The sequence below is a fragment of the Fundulus heteroclitus genome, unplaced genomic scaffold, assembly GCF_011125445.2.
Source record: "Fundulus heteroclitus isolate FHET01 unplaced genomic scaffold, MU-UCD_Fhet_4.1 scaffold_41, whole genome shotgun sequence".
NCBI lineage: Eukaryota > Metazoa > Chordata > Actinopteri > Cyprinodontiformes > Fundulidae > Fundulus > Fundulus heteroclitus.
In genome coordinates this window covers 427,609-447,848 of record NW_023396824.1, presented here as the reverse complement: position 1 = coordinate 447,848, position 20,240 = coordinate 427,609, and the positions used below count along the sequence as shown (strand labels likewise).

Genomic DNA, 20,240 nt, shown 5'->3' with positions numbered 1-20,240 from the left:
AGCCCACAGAAGACACCTGGACAAAAAGCAAAGCTTCTACAAGAACGAGCAGCAGAATATAAAGACTTACAGAGGGACTGGCATGGAGAGGGTGTAGAATGATGACGGACCGGCAAAGTAGTGACAGCAGAGTGAGGCTTAAGTAGTGAGGCTGGCAGGTGAAATGAGTCTGGCTAATTAGTGGCTGGCAGGTGTGAATAACTGCAGTGGAAGGGAAGGAGAAAATAAAAACAATAAATAAAGTCAAACCCTAACTAAAACTAAAACAAGGTGGAAAAACCGAAAACCCATGGCAACAAAAGCCGAATTAAAACTAAACCATGACAATTTGTTTAAGTGTTGTTCGTTCCTTCTTAACCATCCAATTAATGTTAAAGTCACCCATTAAAATAATTTCTTTAGTTTTGTCACAATGTTTGAGTAGAAGTTTAAGTTGTTCATAAAAATCAATTTTTGCAGTGGGCTTTCTATATATGCACACAATAATAAAAGACAGTTTTTGAGAGTGATATGTCAACACCTATACATTCTAAAAAAATGTCACTTGGCCATTCAATCATCGTGCACTTTAGGGTATGTCGGACATATATTAGAACTCCCCCACCCCTCCCATTATCTCTGTCCTTTCTAAATACATTATACCCAGGCATATTTACAACAGCATCAGGTGAAGTATGGGTCAGCCATGTCTCCGTGAGTCCTAAAAAGTCAATGTTGGAACTGTACAGCAGATGTTCCAGCTGTTCGCGCTTAGGCTTCATACTGCGTATATTTAAGTGACCGCCAAATAGTCCCTTTATTTTTGATGACGGGTCCCAAACTACTTTGGCCTCATTTAATGTCCGAAACATTTTGGTGGTCCTGTGCCGTTTGAACAGTGGATTCCTATGTTTTATTGGAGGTGTCTGTTGGTTAGGACAGGGAGCAGTAGTTTGTGTCAGCGGAGTCACACACTCACCAGTGCGCGCTCCTGCATCTTTCCTGCCGCTTTGCTTCTCCAGCGAGCACGCAGTCACTGGTACGACCCTGGTCGAGCTCATCGAAAGGTCCGACCCATCGGAACCAGCATTACACTCCATACGCGGCAAAGCAGCTACTCCATGGCCGCCTACGTCTCAGCGCGCGGCACCACCAGTCAGCGACAAACCTGCTCCAAGCCAGAAAGAGGCGCCGGCAGGAACCCGAACACCTGCGCCAGCGGGGCGCCCCAAAGCCTCCGTGCCCCTCGAATCCAGCCCACCAGAACCAAACCAGGGCAGCATCGATGACACCGGTCCCAACCACAGCAGCGCCGACTCCGCGCGCACTCCAACCGGGCCACGAGCATGCAGCAGCCCGAGACGCGGAGACTCCACAGACGGACGCGGAAGCCCCACAGGCCACAGTCCAGGACAAGGACACTCTACAGGGCCCACAGCCAGAGGTGGGTTAAATAAGCGGTTTAGCGGTGACCAGATGTTTTGTGCGCCACTACCATATGATGCCGTCGTGTCTTCTGTAGCTTTTATGGTGTTAATTGTTGGTGGTGTTGGGCCTGGATTAAGTTCGATATCTCCAGCCAGAAGTAGAACAATCACCAACTGAGTAGAAATCACACTGTTTGGTGAAACTCTCTCAGATGCTTTAAATGGTATTCTAGGAAGCCCATTGTTGAGAAGTTTGAAGTATAGAAGATGGTGGCTCTTGATGGCTTGTGTGATTGAGGAGTTTTGGTTCTCTTGCAGAAAACAATGCTTGACAGACAGAATTGACAGAGTGGCGATTTATAATATTATTACCCAGCTCCGATGTAAGCGTTTAGATGGTCGCTTAAGTCTTAAGCGACCATCTAAACGCTTACATCTTAAGCGTCTAAATATCTTAAGCCTTAAGATATTTGAGTGGATTTAGTAGAGAGCGCACAGCTCCTGCCAAACCGTGCGTGCCACCAGCAGCCATCTTGAGAACCTAGTCACACCTATCATTACACACGTAATCAGTTCCTCAGACTACTGGACTCTACACGCCGCAGCCCAGCTCCCCACCACAGTGAGAAATAAGACATCCCTGTAGACATACGGAGGAGACAGAGAAGCTGCAGGGGTGGCAGGACGAAGCGGAGGATAAGTTATTTACCATCAGTTGTCATGGGAAACGTAAGATCTCGCCGCAACAAGACCCGTTTAACCCATTTCCAAAGGAAGTACAGGGACGCTAGTATTATGTGCTTTACAGAAACGTGGATAGATGGATATGTCCTGGACTCAGTGGTCTCCCTGGACGGCTTTGAACTCATCCACGCGGACAGAACTTTGGTGGAGAGTAGAAAAAAGAGAGGAGGGAGGTTGGCGTTGTTTGTGAATGAGAGATGGTGCAGTGTGGCTCATGTTCACGTGAAGCAGCAGATATGCTGCTTAGATGTTGAAATTCTCATAGTGAGTCTAAGACCATATTACTTGCCGTGAGAGTTTGACAGGTCCTAGGTGAGGGACCAAAGAGCAGCCCGAAACGCCCCTTATGATGAATACTATAAAATTCTGTGTTCCCTCGCCCGGATGCGGGTCACCAGGGCCCCACTCTGGAGCCAGGCCTGCAGGTGGGGCACGTTGGCGAGTGTCTGGTGGCTGGGCTTTTACCCATGGAGCCCGGCCGGGTCCCCTTTCTGATGGGCTCACCACCTGTGGGAGGGGCCAAAGGGGTCGGCTGCATTTTGCAACGGGTGGCACTAGAGGGTGGGGACCTTGGCGTTCCGATCCTCGGCTGCAGAAGCTGGCTCTAGGGACGTGGAATGTCACCTCTCCGGTGGGGAAGGAGCCTGAACATGTGCAGGTTGAGAGGTTCCGACTAGAGATAGTCAGACTCACCTCGACGCACGGCTCTGGCTCTGGAACCAGTCTCTTCGAGAGGGGTTGGACATTCTTCCACTCTGGAGTTGCCCCTGGTGAGAGGCGCCGAGCTGGGGTGGGCATACTTGTTGCCCCTCATCTCGGTGCCTGCACGTTGGGGTTCTCCCCGGTGAACGAGAGGGTGGCCTCCCTCCGCATACGTGTGGGGGGACGGGTTCTGACTGTTGTTTGCGCTTATGCGCCAAACAGCAGTTCAGATTACCCACCCTTTTTGGAGTCCTTGGAGGGGGTACTGGAGAGTGCCCTTCCTGGGGACTCCCTTGTTCTGCTGGGGGACTTCAACGCGCACATGGGCAATGACAGTGGGACCTGGAGGGGCGTGGTTGGATGGAATGGCCCACCTGATCTGAACTCGAGTGGTGTTTTGTTGTTGGACTTCTGTGCTCGTCATGGATTGTCCATCACAAACACCATGTTCAAGCATAAGGGTGTCCATATGTGCTCTTGGCACCAGGACACCCTAGGCCGCCGTTCGATGATCGACTTTGTTGTTGTTTCATCTGACCTGCGGCCACATGTCTTGGACACTCGGGTGAAGAGAGGGGCGGAGCTCTCCACCGACCACTACCTGGTGGTGAGTTGGCTCCGATGGTGGGGGAGGAAGCCAGTCAGACCTGGCAGGCCCAAATGTATTGTGAGGGTTTGCCTGGAACGTCTGGCAGAGTCCCCCGTGAGACGGAGCTTTAACTCCCACCTCCGGGAGAACTTTGAACACGTCCCGAGGTAGGCGGGGGATATTGAGTCTGAATGGACCATGTTCCACGCCTCTATTGTTGAGGTGGCTGGTCGGAGCTGTGGCCGCAAGGTTGTCGGTGCATGTCGCGGCGGCAACCCTCGAACACGCTGGTGGACACCAGCGGTGAGGGAAGCCGTCAAGCTGAAGAAGGAGACCTACCGGGCTTTATTGGTCTGTGGGATTCCGGAAGCAGCTGATGTGTACCGGCAGTCGAAGCGGCAGGCGACTCGGCTGGTCGCCGAGGAAAAAACTTGGGCGTGTGAAAAGTTCGGCGAGGCCATGGAGAAAGACTTCTGTACGGCTTCGAAGCGATTCTGGTCCACTATCCGGCGTCTCCGGAGGGGGAAGCAGTGCAGTACCAACACTGTTTACAGTGGGGGTGGTGTGCTGCTGACCTCGACTCGGGACGTCGTGCGTCGGTGGGCGGACTACTTCGAAGACCTCCTTAATCCCACCAACACGTCTTCCATTGTAGAAGCAGAGGCTGAGGACTCTGGGTCGGGTTCTCCAATCTCTGGTACTGAGGTTGCCAAGGTTGTTCAAAAGCTCCTCAGTGGCAAGGCCCCGGAGGTGGATGAGATTCGCCCTGAGTTCCTTAAGGCACTGGATGTTGTGGGGCTGTGTTGGTTAACGCGGCTCTGCAGCATCTTGTGGACATTGGGGGCAGTTCCCCTGGATTGGCAGACTGGGTTTGTGGTCCCCCTATTCAAATAGGGGGACCGGAGGGTGTGTTCCAACTACAGAGGAATCAAACTCTTAAGCCTTCCTGGTAAAGTCTATTCAGGGGTTCTGGAAAGGAGGGTCCGTCGGATAGTCGAATCTCAGATTCAGGAAGAGCAGTGTGGTTTTAATCCTGGCCGTGGAACATTGGACCAGCTCTATACCCTCAGCAGGATTCTGGAGGGGGCATGGGAGTTTGCCCAACCAGTCTACATCTGCTTTGTGGATCTGGAGAAGGCATTCAACGGTGTCCACCGAGGGGACCTGTGGGCGGTACTCCGGGAGTATGGAGTACCGGGCCCTTTAATAAGGGCTGTCAGCTCTATATGACCGGTGTCAGAGCCGGCAGTAAGTCGGACTCGTTTCTGGTGAGAGTTGGACTCCGCCAAGGTTGCCCTTTGTCACCGATTCTGTTCATAACTTTTATGGACAGAATTTCTAGGCGCGGCCAAGGTGTTGAAGGGATCCGTTTTGGTGGCCTTAGGATTGCGTCTCTGCTATTCACGGATGACGTGGTCCTATTGGCTTCATCAGGGCGTGATCTACAGCTCTCACTAGAGTGGTTCGCAACCGAGTGCGAAGCGGCTGGGATGAGAATCAGTGCCTCCAAATCCGAGACCATGGTCTTTAGCCGGAAAAGGGTAGAGTGCCTTCTCCGGGTTGGGGAGGATGTGCTGCCCCTAGTGTAGGAGTTTAAGTATCTTGGCGTCTTGTTCACGAACGAGGGGAAGATGGAGCGGGAGATCAACAGGCGGATTGGTGCAGCGTCTGCTGTGAAGCGGGCGCTGTACCGATCCGTTGTGGTGAAGAGAGAGCTGAGCCAAAAAGCGAAGCTCTCGATTTACCCGTCGATCTACGTTCCTACCCTCATCTATGGTCATGAGCTTTGGGTCGTGACCGAAAGAACAAGATCCTGGATACAAGCGGCCCAAATGAGTTTTCTCCGTAGTGTATCTGGGCTCTCCCTTAGAGATAGGGTGAGGACTCAGTCATCCGGGGAGGACTCAGAGTAGAGTCGCTGCTCCTCCACGTCCAGAGGAGCCAGTTGAGGTGGCCTCGGGCATCTGGTCAGGATGCCTCCTGGACGCCTCCCTGGTGAGGTGTTCTGGGCACGTCCCACCGGGAGGAGGCCCAGGGGAAGACTCAGGACACGCTGGAGGGACTATGTCTCTCTGCTGGGAACGCCTTGGGATTCCTCCTGAGGAGGTGGCCCAAGTGGCTGGGGAGAGGGACGTGTGGGCCTCCCTACCGACGCTGCTACCCCCGCGACCTGACCCCGGATAGGCGGAAGAAGATGGATGGATGGATGGATGGACTAAAAAAGCCAAAGGAGCATATCTGAGGTCCGGAGCTCAGTGGATTGAAGATGGTGAGAAAAGTACTGCATATTTCTGTAGATTAGAAAAAATTAGACAAGAAAGAAATCCGATAAATTGCTTGCAAATTAACGATAAACCATGCACTGACTCAAAATGAATATCCAAAGAAATGTTTACCTTTTATAGCAATTTATATTCTTCCACATACGATAACTCAATGGCAGAAACTTTCTATCACTCTGTTCAACATTTAATTCCAAAAATTTATCATTTTAAGCAGATTTGTTAGGCAGACATCGCCATAGAGGAATTGACAAAGCTCCGGGCTGCGATGGCTTAACGAGTAAAACAAGAATGAAACAAGGAGTCATCATGCTCATTCCTTAACCCGGTAAAGATCCAACTCTTCTTGATAATTTCAGACTGATAACACTATTAAATAATGATTACAAGCTTCTGACACACATTTTTGCTAACAGGTTAAAATCAGACATATCCCAAATTATTTATGACACAATCTGGATTTATAAAAGGACGCTCTATACATAATAACATTCGCCTTATTTTGGACTTAATTGACTATAACCACTTACTTGAAAATGAAGGCTTTGTATTATTTTTAGACTTTAATAAAGCCTTTGATATGAAAGAACATGAATTTATGTTCAAAGCTTTAGATTCATTTGGGTTTGGAAATAAATGTATTAATGTAATTAAAACATTTTACAGAGATACAAACAGTTTACATGGTACCTCACAAAGATTTAGCATCAACAAAGGTATAAAACAAGGTTGTCCAATCTCTCCTTTGCTGTTTATTGCTGCTGCAGAAATGCTTTCCATATCAATAAAAATGCTCAATCTGGTAAATTGTAGGCAAAGAGTTTTCTATAAGTCAGCTAGCTGATGACACAACCATATTTTTAAATATCCTGAATGAAATTCTCAAAATTCTTAAACTGATTGAAACATTCTCAAAAGCTTCAGGACTTAAATTACATTTAAATGAGTGTGAAATTTTGCCCCTTAAAGACTGTCCCATATCTACTGCTTTTAATATTGCTATAAAATCCAGCATCAAATATCTGGGTGTGCATATAAATAAAAATACATCTGATTTAGAAAATGTGAATATTTGGGACAAACTTCAAAAATGTAAAACTCATTTCAATCTGAAAAACTCACACGGAAATAAGACAATTAGAAGAATTTTATTGCTACAATTATTTTAAGACTTTGACTCTCAGACCTCAGCAGGAAACATTAGCGCTGAATTTGACTTTAATATGCATAAGCAGGTGTATGAGAACAGGGATGTTTCCCCCCAGGCCTGAAACTGGTGGTGGAGTGGAGATAGACGAAGTTGGTACAGTCCATAGACGCTAGTTGGTGAGACGATCTGCTTGAGCTGTATTGGTGAGATCCAGTAGACTGGGAGTTGATACTAGTGCTTCACTCAGGGACCCACAAAGATAGATGTCCAGCTTGGATAAACACAGGTTTGCATCAACCTGTCCATGATGAGCAAGCATGAAGCGACAGTGGAGAGGAAAAACTCCCCTTTGGGAAGAAAGCTCTGGCAGAACCAGGCTCAACATGGCAGTCTTCTGCCAGACCCATTGAGATGTGACAGGGAATGCAGTCAGAGTCCAGGAGGAATTACACTCTGATAGGGACGAGGTTGAAGGAGCACCATGGGAAAGCCAGATGGAGCTTGGCTACCATGGTGGAGAAGGGATGGAGGTGGGTTGAATCAGGGTCATCTGAGTCCTAATCAGACATTGGGCAACCACTGCTTGAGCTTTGGCTGGGTAGCAGGCTGAGACGTGATTTGAAGACCTTTGAGGTGAACTCTGGATGCTGATTGGGCTTCGTGGAGGTCTGGTTCAAAGCAGATTGGCTTACGTCAGAGGCAGATGAGCCTCTGATTGGATGAATGTAAGTAATTCAGTTTCTTCAATCAATACTTCTTGATTCTGAGATCATACAAGTTGCTATATGTTAGAAAGTTCACATATTATTATGACCTGAGGAATTTTTTTTTTTTAAATCGATGAAAAAGTGGATTTTTAAGGCTTTTTAGCTCAAGCCTCATAAAAAAATGTTGCTTGACCGATGTTGTGATAGTACCGCCAGGATCATCAAAATAATTGATCTTAGATTGAATTCTGAACAGCGGAAGGGTCACAAAGGAATTCCACTCTGCCCGTAACACGAGACTCTCAAGGCTTGGACGGCCCTTTCTCCCAGCAGGAGGTCAGCTGTGAGCCCTCATGACAGATAAGACACAGCACAGACAAAAAGCCCAGATCACTTCAGCATTCTTCTGCAGACCTGTTCAGCTCCACTACAGCTCTCTGAGAGCAGACAAAGGAGGCCAGACCATGAGGGCCTGGTCGGCCCTCACGACACACCAGCCAGCAGCTGAGGGAGATTCCCGGAGCAGCCACGCTTGATCCAGGGTCTGCTAGACCCGACTGCCTGCTTCAGCAGAGGACCTGACTGAATCCGGACGAACATGTCCGGGCAAATACAGAGCTAAGTTGCTGTCTTAACCCACAATCAGATGCAGGAGCAAACATCCCTGCATGCGAAACAGATCTGTGTATTTTTCCTCAGCCTGTACAGGGAAGTGAACCCCATGGAGCTGAAGGTTGGATGCTGAGGAAAACCCCTGCTCATCGGACTGCATCCCGGTAAAAGAACCAGGCCTCCAACCCAGGCCACGCCGTTAGCCACATGCTGCTGCAAGGCTAACGCTAGCCTGCCAAGGCTAGCAGTCTTCCCGTGAATGGCCAAAACTGGACCGAACTGACACAAAACAAAGGACAGAGGTTTGGGCAGCGGTCTGAGGGTCTGAGGGTGAAGTTAAAAAGGTTTATCGGGAAATGTTTGTAAACCGTGGTGTTTAGAACAAAGGGCTAACCGGTAGGTCGCGCTAGCTAACAGGATATTAGCCTTGCTAACATCCGGTTTCGGACCCCTAAAAAGGAGTCCATTTTAAAGCGTAAAGCGTAACTGTTCTGCTCTGCCATCCTCCGATGGTGTTATAAGCCTTATTCCCGCATCAATATGGTATATTAATGCCGGTTTTCAAGGCAATTTCAGCAACATTATGTTGTAACCTCTTAGCCACCGAGTTGCCACAGCGACCCCATGTGCCCGGAGGGAGAATCGCATTAACAAACTCGGTCGTAAAGTTTTAAATCATTTTAAAAACCGGGCCTCAGAATATTATTTTAACAAATTATGTTTTGTTCAACTTGGGCTTTGCATTGTGAATGGATTGAAATACATGGCAGATGTTTTTAACTCCATTCCATGTTTTTGTTAATCAGATCTGCAGTGAACCAGGATTCACTGAAGTATTCTGATTATGATCAACCACTTTTGTTTGTCTTTTGTTTGTTTTGCATGTAAATAGTTCCTTAGCTTAGCTTCTTTTTATCTTCATTTTGCTTAGTAGTTTAGTTAAGTTTCACTAGCCTAGTAGAGAGGATTTATTAATTGAAATATTGTGTTAATTCAGATAAACAGCATTACATAGTGATGTTCTCAGGATGTTCATTTTATTTCTGTTATTAAATTCTTGAACTTGAAAAGAAGCTGTCACTCCTTTATTCTATGTGTGTGCAGGTTTTGCTGTCAAACTTCAAGTCAGTCTGAATGTTTTGATATCCAGTTATAACATCAGTTCAACCCCGAACATTTAGCTCTGCTATCTTTGTAACATTAACTGACCAGCAATCTAATCACAACGAGGCAACAGCTGATTTGACTCGGACCATTCATTAACCTACCGTCCATAAGTCGCCGCTGCATGACTGAAGGACTTCCCCTGGAGCCGCAGCACCAGAGCGCTCCGGTAGCTCCGGGTGATGTAGTCAGGATCCAGCAGAGTGAACGTCGGACTTGCTTTGGCTTGAATGGGCATCAGCCTCGATGAATACCAGTTTATCCATGTTGCTATTCATAAACTTTGTGCCAACTTTTACACTGCGGAACTTCGGCTCGGTACATTGGCATTGTAGAGCCGTCCGCACCAAGTGCCGACACAAAACGGTTAGAAAATGTCCTCGTTCATTATATAAATCCACTACTTTGTGTCTTCCTCTCAGTCATGAATAGTTTGAGGCAGTGGCACAGACCTGTCACTTCGATTGGTCTGCAATTTTTGGAAATTTTGCGACAGTTAACCATTACAGTCAAGCTAATGTTATTTTACTTAGGAAAGCGCTGAAACGGAAGTTTCCCAGCTGCTCTGTCACGTGACCAAATGAGCCGATGTCATTGGTTAGAAGTCGCTCGACTCTATCAAGTGCTGATTGCTATGGCTTTAGTTCACCAAAAGTCAACACATTTGCAGCTGAATTTTTGCAAGTGAATTTTTTGCAGGTGAATTTTTGCAGGTGAATTTTTGCAGCTGAATTTTTCACAGGTGAATTTTTTGCTGGCAAATTTTTACCAGATTAAAATTCAGTGTAAGGAATTCAATGTCTAAAAAAATTCATGGTTTGAAATTCGGTGTTAAAAAATTCAGTGTTTAAAATTCAGTGTTAAAAAAAAGGCAGATTCCAATGAGACTGTTTTTCTTCCATACAAACTCGCTTTCTCAAACACAAATAGACGGCTTAAACATGGCTAAAAAGTGTGTTGCTTATGGTTGGTCAAATACCAACAAGGATAATGTCTCTTTACACACATTTCCGAACCCAAAAAGTCCCGATGTTGTGCGAAATTCAGCTCCCCTGTGGAAATCTGTTCCCCTCTGTGTCGGGAGCGCTGCAGCCAGAGAGGCGGGGTTTCACTGCGCTTCTGATCAGTTTCTCGGTAAAACAACTCATATAATCAGGGTGCGATTTGCTGGGGGGGATGGGGGGGATTTTCCCCCCCTCTGGTTGTGACGTCCCCCCCTCTGGTCATTCATGTTTTATCCCTGGGGGGGATACATTCCTCCCCCTTCTGATCTGAATGAGTAATATTATCAGGGGTTAAAGTTCTCCGTCACTGCGACAGATTTCCGTCATTTGGAAAATAAGCGCAAAATGTTCTGTGTAGACTTTTTATTCAAGATTTTAAACAGAAGCTCAGCTCAACCAATGAAATCTGGCAGAGCCAGGACATTAGCCAATCAGAGAGTAGGGCGGGTCTTTGCAACGCAGAGGTCTCCCATCTGAGTTTTATCGGTGTTTCATCATTTTAACTTTTGGAAGAACATCTCAAACTGACCACAGATGCATGAATGAAAGTAGCGGTGGTCAAAGATTTTCTTTGGATTTATGTGAACCAGCAGGTCAGAAAGTTCAGGGAATAGAACATCTGACAACAACTTCCCTCGGTAAGTGTGTCTGTTGCTGCTCCTCCAGCTAATTAATGAATTATTTCCACCTGTGGCCATGTCGCCTGTCAGTGTTTATTTCCTCGCTTCCAGTACTTTGGCTGATAAACGCAGCGACTAACCAGGGATCTCCTCATGATTCACTGTTATGTTTTATTTAAAACTGAAAGAGTAACGTTCTAGCTCGGCTAAATTAGCATGACTCGCTTTTCTGTAACAAAGAAGGCAGAGCTGCAGTCAGAGCGGCTGTCAGTCAGTATGCAGCAGCTCCACCTCATGAGCAGCTGAACCAGGACACTCGTTAAATAAAATGACAAGGATTTTGATGCATACAGATTATTAAGGAAACTACATCAAAAATAAACAAATAAACTGCAGCTACAACATGGACTGGAGAACGGGTTCTAACTGTGTGAGACCAGAGAAAGGCGATTCTCAGAGTTTTTGTAGTTATTTGTTATTTTTACATGGAGTGGAGCGTGATGTGAAGCAAGTCGCACCAGAAACATGTTAAATAGACTCCTGTGAATCTATGGACTCATTTTACTCCAACCCAAAAACACCTGCCAGACAGACAAGCTAAAGCAGCCAAGAATACCTTAAACAATATTTAACTTAGCAGAAGTTTAATAACATTTTTTAATGTTCTTTGAAAGCAAGTTACGTTTTTTTCTGATAAACTTTAAGCTATTTTATTAAACTTTTTAAAATGGAACCTCCCATCCATGGATTTCCTATACCTGCTTTTCCGTACAGGTGTTACGTCATGCCGTATCTGACTGGGAAACGCGGCTTGACGTAACACAGGGTGGTGGAGGAGCTGGTGACTCTCCAGCAGTCAACGAGCGAGAGGTGGGGACACAGAGTCCATCCTGGACATGTCACTGGGCTGAAATATAACCGTTTTTATAAACTTCAAAAAAAGTTAATGCCTTTTTATAAACTCATGAGTTGTGATAATTAATTGTTGAGCAATAACGGGCAAAGCAGAGACTGATTATTGTAATGTGCGATCTGTGTCGTGTTGGTTTTGTGCCCCTCTTTGTCCATGGCTGTTGTTGGCCTTGTATGATCATAGGATTGATTTATTTTGAATGTTACAGTGGAGTTAATGTACAGGTGTGAAGAAGATGATGTAATGATGCAAGATGCTGTCTTTTGAATTAGCTGCAGTTTATGGAGGGTTTTGAAATTGTAAAGTGGAAAGGTGAGTGGACTGTGGACCAGTTTGGCAAAAGTGCAAAGGAAGAACTTGATGCTGCAAATATGAAAGTTAACCAGGTGATGTTATGGATGTGGAAAGTGAAGAAGATTATGCAAAGGGCTGTCCTTGATGGCACCAAGGCTGTGAAGCTGGAAGGTGGGAGAGATACAGGAATTATCAATGGAACTACCAGATTTGTTTAAAGAGGACTTTGATACAATAAGCAAATGAGGTTATTAAGGTGGCATGACGTCCACGGCCCGGGAATATATGGGCTGACTAGAAACATTTCAGTTAAATTGATTATTTTTGCTTTAACCCCTGAATATTATGGATTTATATTAATACATGTCTTGTGTCCTTCACATTTGTAAATTAATTTTCTTGTTTGTTTTTAAAGAGTATTATTACCTTTTCTGCTCAAAGCTGTTAAAGTGAACTAATACCCACTACCGAGTCCCGACAGTAGATGGCGCAAGTTTAAAAACAATAGTCTAACCTACTGGACCTAGCTAGCTACCTGAAAGAGCACCTGCTAGCTAACTTTTGAAATTATCCCCCCCTCTGGTTTTTTTGCAAATCACACACTGCATATAATCATGTCAAGATTGTAACATTCAGTTTAATTGGCAGCTGTCATGTTTGGTTTAAGGTGTCTGACCCACATGCAGAGAACACCAGCAAACAGGAAGCAGTTTAAACAGTTTTTATTGATCTAGCGACTGGATTCGGGTAGGGTCTCAGAATCGGGTAAATGCAGGGACCGACTCGGGCTGGTAACATGGGATCTGTGAGGTAAAGGGGAAAAGGTTAACAGAATATAATGATGAGGGGAAATACAACTAAGCAAGTACGGAGCTCTAGGAACTAGACCGGGGGGGAGTGAGATGGGTTCAGCTGATGGTTGAGGAGCAGATGACAGAGTGACCGGTGAACAGGGGTTGGGCAGGGTCCGAGCAGCGCCGGCGGGTCCAGGGATCCGGAAGGGACAGCGGGAGGAACCAGGAGAGTCCGGGGTGACCAGGGTGAATCCAGGAAGGGAGAACTTGCGCCCAACTTGGTACCAGAGAGTTTGAGGGGACGGTCGCCAGAGCAGAATCTGAGCGGGTTGTGGATTCGAGAGCCTGGTCGTCACAGCTCAGAGTCACACGAGAAAAGGGTTCCAAAAACACGAGAGCACTGGAGAAAACACACGAGATAGGATTAGATCCAAAACGGGGATCGAAAAACTCACGGGTCTGAAGCTCAGGAGGTGGTTGATGGCCTTTAGGCATACCGCGACAAGGTAACAATCTGGCATCCTCCTGATGTCCGTGCGCTGATCTTATAGTGCGCTGAGGCGCTGCTGAACTCGCTGCAGGTGTGTCAGTCCTGCCCACCGATCAACTGCTGTCACCTGTGAGCAAAGGAGAGCGCAGAGCCGGCAAGGCTGCACGGCTCCGCCTGCTGAGCCCTGACAGCAGCTGCTGTTTACAAAATTGTAAAATAAAAATAAATAAACGCTGTCTTCAGGCAGCTGAAATGTCCATTCTCTCCTCTCCTCCTCACTCATCGTGCAGTGAAGCAGAGAAATCTCGCCCTCATCACAGCAGCCTGCTGTGAAGCGACGTGTTCTCCATACTACCTCTCAGCGCGGCGCTGGGATAGACCCATAGCCCTTTCGGTTCGGAACCCCCATGCCACCCCCCGGAGAGTATCGCGCCACAGCGCGACAGATAAATGCGCATCCGCTCTCAGAGCGCTCACGTCCAGATTATTTAGTAAAATTCCGGGAACACATAATGCTGAGATGAATGCTGTGGTTTGTGCTGAATGTACATCTTTTTTTATGTGCTGTTTTAGCGGATTTCAGCCGTCATAAACGATGCCAGGCATGACCGCGATTATGAGCACCGATTCCAATTATACATTAGCAAACCATTTCGTTTATTCTCCTAAAATGTTTTTCTCAGACTAACCCGAGTCGTAACAGACACTTGCGCTGTATTTCGTGTTAAAATCATCACTTTGTGAATCGCCATCTGAACTTGCCGTGGTGTACTTCATTAAACTCTCTGTAGCGTAGCCTGGGCAACGCCTACGAATTACGTCATCGTACCACGTGACCCAAATGGGGTACCGCGCACGTGACGTCACCGTCTCACGGGCAACGCCCTTTTTGCCGCTTAGGTAGGACAGACAGGAGAAAACGCCCGTAGCAGCCAGTTATTACAAGCGCAACAGAACCAGCGATATGACCGACTTTGCAGCCATTAAACTTTCCCAAGACGATGTCCCAGGCACACGGTTTACTGGTCGCACTGTCGAAGAACACACCAACCTTCAGCTCAAACGATGGCTTGAGGTTTGAGGGTTTAAAAAGACTGGAAAACGGGCTGAGTTGATGAACGGTAAGCTTTGTTTTGTTTGTTCCTGCGCGGCGATCATGGCGGCGTCGGCCGTTTTTTTTTTTTTTTGTTTGCAATCACCGTCCAGGAATCGGTATATGTTTAATGTTTGTCTCATTTGAAATGTTTTTGAGTAAGCTATCCTGGTAGCAGGCTATCATGTTAGCGCCTGCTACCATGATAGCCTATATGCTGTCATGGTAGCAGGCGCTTCATTATTAACATGTCGGCCACCAAAATACTCTTACCTTGACTTGATGTCGCTGGAATTGGGTCAGGATATTCTTCGGTTGTGCCCTTTCCTCCGACAAAATGCTTGCTACATATGTAGGCCGACCGCACCGGTGTACCCAGCGCACACAGTTCTCCTTGTCACTCTTGAATTTCGGGAAAGTAATGAACAAAACATCCTTCATATGCGGCCGATCAGCGTACCTCGAGTCGCTGTTGCACGTTCCATAGCAACAATGTTTAAAACCATGGTCTTAGATTTGGAAAAAGCAGTCGTTTTAACGAGTAAAACCTAGGCTAACGCATGTCTCTTTTAAAGCAAAACAGCGGCGGATTTCGGGAGTTTGCCCCACTGCGTACCACGTGATGTGACGTCATCGTGACGTTACGTTTCTAAAAATAGCTCGCTCGCGGTACCCCATTGTGGATTTTCAGCTTAGCGGTCGCCGAGGGACAATTTTAAGTCTTTAAAAAACTTTTAACGGCACAATCACGATCTTAATGCCACATTTTTTAAAAATATGGTCACTAATGCATGTATTTCCGAGTTGGTCGAACTCAAAATCAAGAAGTACTTTAAGCTTCATTTAAATAAATGGTCACACACAGATTTATCTATTCTGGGAAGAATATTTCTCACCAAAAAGGAAAGTATTTCCAGACTAATCTACCCTGCATATACATTAGGAATACCCAATTCAGCAATCAAATCTATCAACAGGATGAATTTTGACTTTATATGGAAACAGAAAACTCACTATATCAGAAAAGGTAATTCCATCCATCCATCCATTTTCCAAACCGCTTTATCCCTCATGGGGTCGCGGGGTTGCTGGTGCCTATCTCCAGCGTTCACCGGGCGAGAGGCGGGGTACACCCTGGACAGGTCGCCAGTCTGTCGCAGGGCAATTAAACAATTTAAAGATGGAGGACTGCAAGTGATTGAATTTGACAGTATGAACGGCACTTTAAAAACAAATTGGCTCCGTCTTTTTTAACAAATCAAAATAAATTATGGTTCCATATTCCAAGCAAAATATTTTCAAATCTGGGCAGAGTTAGTTTTCTTCTTAGATGTGACTTTGACGTTAAAAAACTGCCTGTTAAACTTTCCTTCTTTCACCAGCAAGTTTCATTATATTGGAGATTAATCTATTAACATAACTATAGCCCACACAATACTCCCTTGTGGAATTGCCGTTACATAAAAATTAATAATAAATCAATCGTTGCACATAATTGGCTAGAACAAGGTGTTTGGTCTGTGATGCATTCATTAAATAATGAAGAGCTGATGTGGTCATCATTAAAGAACAGAACACATGAACGGACCATGAAGCAGAACCTTAGAACCAGAACAAAGCTGAAACCAGTAACACGCTGAAGATCAACTAGTTAATGTTCTAGATATTATATCTCTGTGGAGTCGCATGGATCAGTTAGAAACTGGGTTCTTACTCTGAGGGTCCAGGTTCTTCACTGAAGTCTGGAGAACTTTGTTTGGACCAGTCGCTCCTCATAGACGGACAGATGGATCCTGGAGGTTCTGCTCTGTTCTCCATCTTCTGGACTTCAGTCAGCCTGAGAGAAACCAGAACCAGTCAGTTCCCAGTGGTTCAGGTCCAATAAAAGTCCTGTAAAGCAGAAAGCTTACTCCATCTGGATTTACCTACGCACGGTTTTATACATCTGACGTTTTCTGTGTGCCACAACCTTCTAAATTTCTCACCATGCCAACTTTTAACATAACTTCCCTCTTTTTAAAACTACATTTTTCATAAATTAAGGGTTTGTAAACTAGTCAACTCCTTACTGCTCCTTACTCCACCCTTGTGGTGGACAGTTTTTCTGGCTCCAGCCAACCCCGTTCCCTCAACAAGCCCTGAGTTCTGGGTCAGCTGAGGCACCAAAGCCCCAGAAAGTGAAATTAGTCGGTAAATGTGAATGAAAAGCTAGCAGGGACCTGAAAGTTCCAGGCTTTTCAGTGGCAATAGAAAAGAGGCTATACATACAAACATACACATGAATATATACACAGCTAAACAAACATGGCTCTCATTTATTATAGACAACAGACTGAAACACATGAGCCATAAATTAGTCAGGGCCTCCTTAATTAAACACAGTTTTAGCTAAATATAGAAATGCTGGACATTTCTACACTGAGTCTCATCCACAGTTTCACTCCACAGATGGAAACAAAAAGTTTCCAGAGTTCTTCTAACACTAAGAATCTTTAGATTTCCACATGAGATCAGAGCCTCCATCTAAAAACCTCTTTTTATCAGTTCCTGCACATTTTCTGCTGACAACCCTTTGCTTCAGATTTTATTTAGCAGAGCAGGTCCAACTGTGACAGAAACAGAAATGATTCCAGGCCTGTATTGAACACAGGGACTGGAAAGTGTCCACAGAGGACGCTGATCTGGAAGACTTGCCATCATCTGTGTTGTCCTATAGTCACTTCTGCACTGATGCAGTCCTACCCACAGAGACAGTCAGAGTTTTTCCTAAACAGAAAGCATGTGTGGACGATGCAGGCTGAAGGCAGGAAGCGCGCTTCCTGTATCTGTTCCTGTTCTCAGGAACTCTGATAAACAGTTTTCTGGTTGGCTGCTGGAACCAGAGTCAGGACAGAAATCAGCACAACAAGCTTTGTTTCTGCAGAGATCTGAGTGTCCTTGTTCCTCCACAGCCAGAAAGCATCATTCTAAACACATTTATAGCTGCTGACACCAAACACTGAACACAGCTGCTGACACAGCTAGAAAGTTCTCTCTGGAACAAAGACCTGGGAGTCAACAGAGGAGCAAACTGAACTCTGACTTCCCAAAGAAAAACTCAGTGAGCAGAAGAAAAGTTAGAATAAAACGATTTACCTTTAATTCTGACACAGACGTGTTTCTTCTGTTTGTTCTTCAGAGACTAAATGGAGTCTGAGCTTCTCTTCTTGCTGAGAGTGACCATGAGAAACAGGAAGTGCTCAGCCTGCCCCCCCCAGACCCATTTACAGGAAATCAGGTGGTTAGTCTCCTATAGACATCATATACGTAGACGCGTCGTTAGGCGCGGGTTTGTACGTCTGCGTCACCGCCATATTGTATGTGGCAGAAAGAAGTTAAGTTCTGTTGTAGTGAACGTTGATCAGAGAAGACGCCTCATTCCTGTGCTGCGTGGAAATGTACCAAAATCTGTCCAAGACCATTCTTTTTCAAGGGTTTTAGCTTGAATACAGAACAGACTATTGTTTTGTAGATATAGATGTGCATATAAATATTTTGAATTATTTTAAATAAGTACACGAGTACTTATAAGTATATAAATACATACATATGCGTATAAGATAGATAGATAGATAGATAGATAGATAGATAGATAGATAGATAGATAGATAGATAGATAGATAGATAGATAGATAGATAGATAGATAGATAGATAGATAGATAGATAGATAGATAGATGAAGATATTTTATATATATACATATATAGAACTATTTCAGTCCTGGAGTAATGCATCCAGGTTAGATTCTTTCAATTATTTTTATTCTTTATGAGGATAAAGTCAGGAGAACGAAGCCAAAGGGTTTTGAAAATAAACTTGTAATATTACAAAAATATAAATATTACAACTATACAGTATATTCTAATATTAAACTCCGTCTGATACTGTTTAAGTGACTCAGTCTTACTGCAGATTTTCCACATTCAACATGGCGGACACTCTGACGCATTCGCAGCAGCAGCATAGGCACAACCCGCCCAACCAGGCGTCTACGTATATAATTTCTATGGTCTCCAGTCTGTTAGCAGACATGATGTGTTCAAAGTCATCCAGTAATATTCAGGCATTTAGAAGTCAGGTTTAGCTTCAGGGAGAAACGAAGCCTTTTAAGGAGACAAGGGGATACTTTTCTAGTTTAATATCTTTATTTGACACATGAAGCATATGTAGCGTGGTACAGAGAGAAGCTGTCCTCCACTACACATTTCAGTTGGAAGTCAGCTTTATTTTATTCTACAAAGAGCCAAACTTGTTCTTTTTAACATCACTGTTCGCCACATATCAGCTTCACATTCATGTGTTCTCTTTTTTTTTTTTTTCTTCCCCAGTGTCCTGTCTAGCAATGTGGCAATAGGAATTGATGTCTTAATGCCACATAGAGCTCGACAGATTTTACTTTCACAAGTGGAGCAAACAGCTTTCGCCATAATGCTCCACTTGATTTGTGCATGTAAATAGCTTTATTGTGATTCCTGTAGGGAGAATTTCAAATTATATGGACACTACAATGGGAAAGTAGGAGAGTAAAAGAAAAACAAGAAGAGAAAAAAAAAGAAAGAAAGAAAGAAAGAAGAGGTGAAAGAAAGAAGAGATAAAAGGAAGAGAATGATAAAACGTTCAAATTCATGTGTTCTCAGATAATGGACTTGTGTCTGTTGTTACGCCAGTTCAGGACGTGATAAACTGCATTTCCCATGAGGCAATGTGGTCAAAATGGCCACCAACTCCCATCATGCAACACGGTCAAGATGGTCACCGGCCGAGATAACATTGTCATGGTAATGACTATTTAACCCGATTGCACACCGCAATCTTTCTTCTTCTTGGCGCTCCGCCAGTACGGGAAGGCACGCAGCTGTTTCACTCTGTGGGTCCAAATCCCACGTGCTCGATTTTCTCGCTGGTCCGACATTTACCGAAGCAACTTCGTCCCTGCCCTACCATAGCAGGAGGTCGACTCTAAAAGTACTTTTTGAACCAAATTCGATCGAAGACTGAGAGCTGTTTCATCTCCCGGTGATCGTAAAGAGACCACGCTTTAGTTCTGGCCAAACAAAGCACCTGAAAGCCCAGAGAGAGAGACGAAGGGATTTCCCCTCCTTTTCCTTGCTGTCCGCATGCTCCTAGCCTCGTGAGACCATCCTGATCTTGCGAGCTTTCAAGGTTTCACTCGCAGATCAGTCTGGCTACTTTCCGTTGAAGAAAATTTGGAGCCGTTCACCAAACGAACGTCCAATCAGCGTTGGCTTTGAGGCGGGTTGAGGTGTGACGCAACGAGAAGCGCGACCGTTCAGTCTAAAGAACATGGCGGCTTCAGCCGATGAAACTAGCGTTAGCCTGCAGTGTTTCCCCCAGGAATTTGTCTCGGCGAGGCGGTGACTGACGGAGCGGGGTGGGTGTTGAAGAAGACAACTTTTGGGCGGACGGCTCGCCGACCGGGGGGGGGGCGTATCCACATATCTTCACTGAAAGAAGAGCAACACACTGCTCTGGAGACTTTTCTCAGAGGAAAAGATGTTTTTGCTCTTCTCCCGACTGGTTTCGGCAAGAACTTGTGGTTGTGTTTTTGTAGTCGCTGTTAGTACGTCATATGCTTCGTTGATCTGATTGGTTTATTTGGCCCGTCTATCACCAACA

The 20,240-nt window shown here is 45.5% G+C and overlaps 2 protein-coding genes across 2 annotated transcripts in view; one reads left to right on the top strand and one right to left on the bottom strand.

The window, feature by feature from the left end:
- Positions 1–20,240, top strand: part of LOC118560255 (protein NLRC3-like) — a 943,592-nt gene that overhangs the window by 647,633 nt on the left and 275,719 nt on the right. The gene's annotated exons all lie outside the window — the stretch shown is intronic.
- Positions 1–20,240, bottom strand: part of LOC118560256 (NLR family CARD domain-containing protein 3-like) — an 88,037-nt gene that overhangs the window by 15,517 nt on the left and 52,280 nt on the right. Inside the window, exon 3 of the mRNA XM_036131169.1 lies at positions 16,279–16,401. Within this exon, the coding sequence (XP_035987062.1) occupies positions 16,279–16,382 (104 nt within the window). The 5' untranslated portion in view covers positions 16,383–16,401. The remainder of the gene's footprint in view (positions 1–16,278; positions 16,402–20,240) is intronic.